General features: G+C 38.4%; 1 protein-coding gene across 1 annotated transcript; it reads right to left on the reverse strand.

Moving 5' to 3' along the window:
• Positions 1 to 237: 237 nt before the first annotated feature.
• LOC103480342 (C-type mannose receptor 2-like) lies at positions 238 to 1,980 on the reverse strand. Its single transcript, XM_008435232.1, has 3 exons — positions 1,642 to 1,980; positions 740 to 1,093; positions 238 to 584 (listed from the first exon to the last, which is right to left on the reverse strand). Exons 1-3 carry the CDS (start codon positions 1,907 to 1,909, stop codon positions 238 to 240), a joined length of 969 nt encoding a protein of 322 aa, XP_008433454.1. The 5' UTR covers positions 1,910 to 1,980.
• Between the last annotated feature and the right edge of the window lie 12 nt (positions 1,981 to 1,992).

The raw sequence follows: 1,992 nt of genomic DNA on the forward strand, positions 1-1,992 counted from the left end.
TATAAAAGTAGATAACATTGGTATAAATCCCATAACAGCATAAGAGATAATATATAGCACAGTGGCATCTCGTATAACCACTAGAAAACCAAACACCACGTCAAGCTTTTTGTAAATAGATCAACACCATTGACAAAAAGAGTCATTTCTCAATTGGGAAGTAAAATTAATTAAACCAACATCTAATATGAATCACACACATAAGAATAAATTAAAAACAAAAGAAAAGAGTAGATTTTACTTTTTAGAACAGATGAAATTCAGCATCTCATCATCATTTCTTTTGAACCACTGATGTCCTCCTCCCGTCTCCATGGCTCCAGACATGTCACAGTCGTCCATCGGTTCACCTTTGGCCCAGTTCTTATATCTGACCACCTCATCACTGACCCAGAACCAGAAATCCAGAGTGCAGGCGTAGTGCAGACCCATCCAGACATAATCAGTCGATGCGTTCTTGATTTTCTCCTGGATCCATCTCTGATCATCCATGTTGGTGATGGTGACCAGGTCATGGTAGTGATCTCTGCAGTAGTACAAGGCGTCCTCCCAGGTTTTATTTTCTTTGATCAGGGTCACTTCATCTAAACAAAGAAGCCATGAACATGAGCAAGTCTTCACAGCAAACCCAAAATGATGACACATACATCAAATGTTACAACCACGCAGATGTGACACCTATTTCAATTGATTTTCAAAACACTGAAGTCATCTCCTCAGTGTTTTCGAAATGCCTTACCGTCGTAACAGATGAAGTGTTTCTTGGCCGTACAGTCCTCATTCCTCCATCTGCCTTTATCATTAAACTTAAACATGGCACATTGTCCCCTTTTGGGTTGTTGATTGTTGAAGCCTTTGTGCCAGTGTCTGAAAGAGAAGCTGCTTCCATCAGACCACTTCCAGGCGTCTCTGAAGAGACCGAAATGTACGTGTGTTTCGTTTCCCATAGAGTTCAAAACATTTGCTGATCTTGCATCCTGTAGCTGCTTCATTCCACTGATCAGGTCTGTGTGATTCTCTCTGCAGTAAATCTGAGCTTTCTGCCAGCTCTTCTTGTCTTTAATCAAGTGGTATTTCTGGTTTCTATCAGTTTCTGTGGAGAAAAAAACACATTTTAGGCTGAGAATATTTGAGAGAAGCTGATGATTTTGTCATACTTGCTGTCAGAACTGCATTAACTAATCGGTGCCACTTTACAATACAAAGCTCCCCTTTTAGATGGATAATAAAAAATATATAGGTATGTTATCAATTCATTTGTAGCACTTTATAAATCATTTATTAGGCATTGAGAGTGAGAAGGAGACTATGCTAAACAATTATGTTGACGAATCCTTATTGTGCTTACAAGGCAGTCTGAAAAGTTTAGTTTAACAACTGTAGATAAAATCTATAGGTGAACAGAATTGGCTCACTATTTGGCAAGAAACTGGTAGATTTTTGTCTCCTTTTCACCCTAAATGAATGTATAATGAACAGCTACTAATGACTTATAAAGGGTTTAGAGAAGAATAAATAACATATCTATGAACTAATTATCAGTCATCTACAAGGGAGTGGTACCGTCGATACATCTCTCATTCAGATTGTTTTTTTTTTTTTAATTACTTAGTTTATTTTCTGGGTTTTCTTATTACTCACCATCATAGCAGAGGAAAAATTCCATGTGATGACAAGATTCATCTGCCCATGTAAAATTTTTAAACAGAAATCCACAGTTCCCAGATATTTCATTCCCATGTTTGTCAGTCGGTTCTCCTGACATCCAATTTGTCTCACTTTCATCGAACTCCACTCCAGGCATAGACCAGTACCATGTTCTGGTACCATGTGTTTGATCATACAAACCAATCCAAGCTCGGTTTTTACTACCAGGTGAGATGTTGATGAGTCTCTTCATGTCCTTCATGTTAGTCACTGTGACCAGGTCAGTGTGTTTCTCTCTGCAGTACTGCTGAGCTTCAGTCCAGGTCTTATTCTCATTAATGTAGT

This window comes from Poecilia reticulata, linkage group LG18, assembly GCF_000633615.1.
Source record: "Poecilia reticulata strain Guanapo linkage group LG18, Guppy_female_1.0+MT, whole genome shotgun sequence".
Lineage (NCBI taxonomy): Eukaryota > Metazoa > Chordata > Actinopteri > Cyprinodontiformes > Poeciliidae > Poecilia > Poecilia reticulata.

What these genes read in the sequence shown, in the direction of transcription:
- LOC103480342 (XM_008435232.1), bottom strand. Translation starts at nt 1,909, where the DNA reads ATGAAGGACATGAAGAGACTCATCAACATCTCACCTGGTAGTAAAAAC. An exon ending in ATTTTTCCTCTGCTATGATG is followed by an intron (nt 1,094 to 1,641) that starts GTGAGTAATAAG and finishes TTTTCTCCACAG; the next exon opens with AAACTGATAGAAACCAGAAA. An exon ending in ACACTTCATCTGTTACGACG is followed by an intron (nt 585 to 739) that starts GTAAGGCATTTC and finishes TTCTTTGTTTAG; the next exon opens with ATGAAGTGACCCTGATCAAA.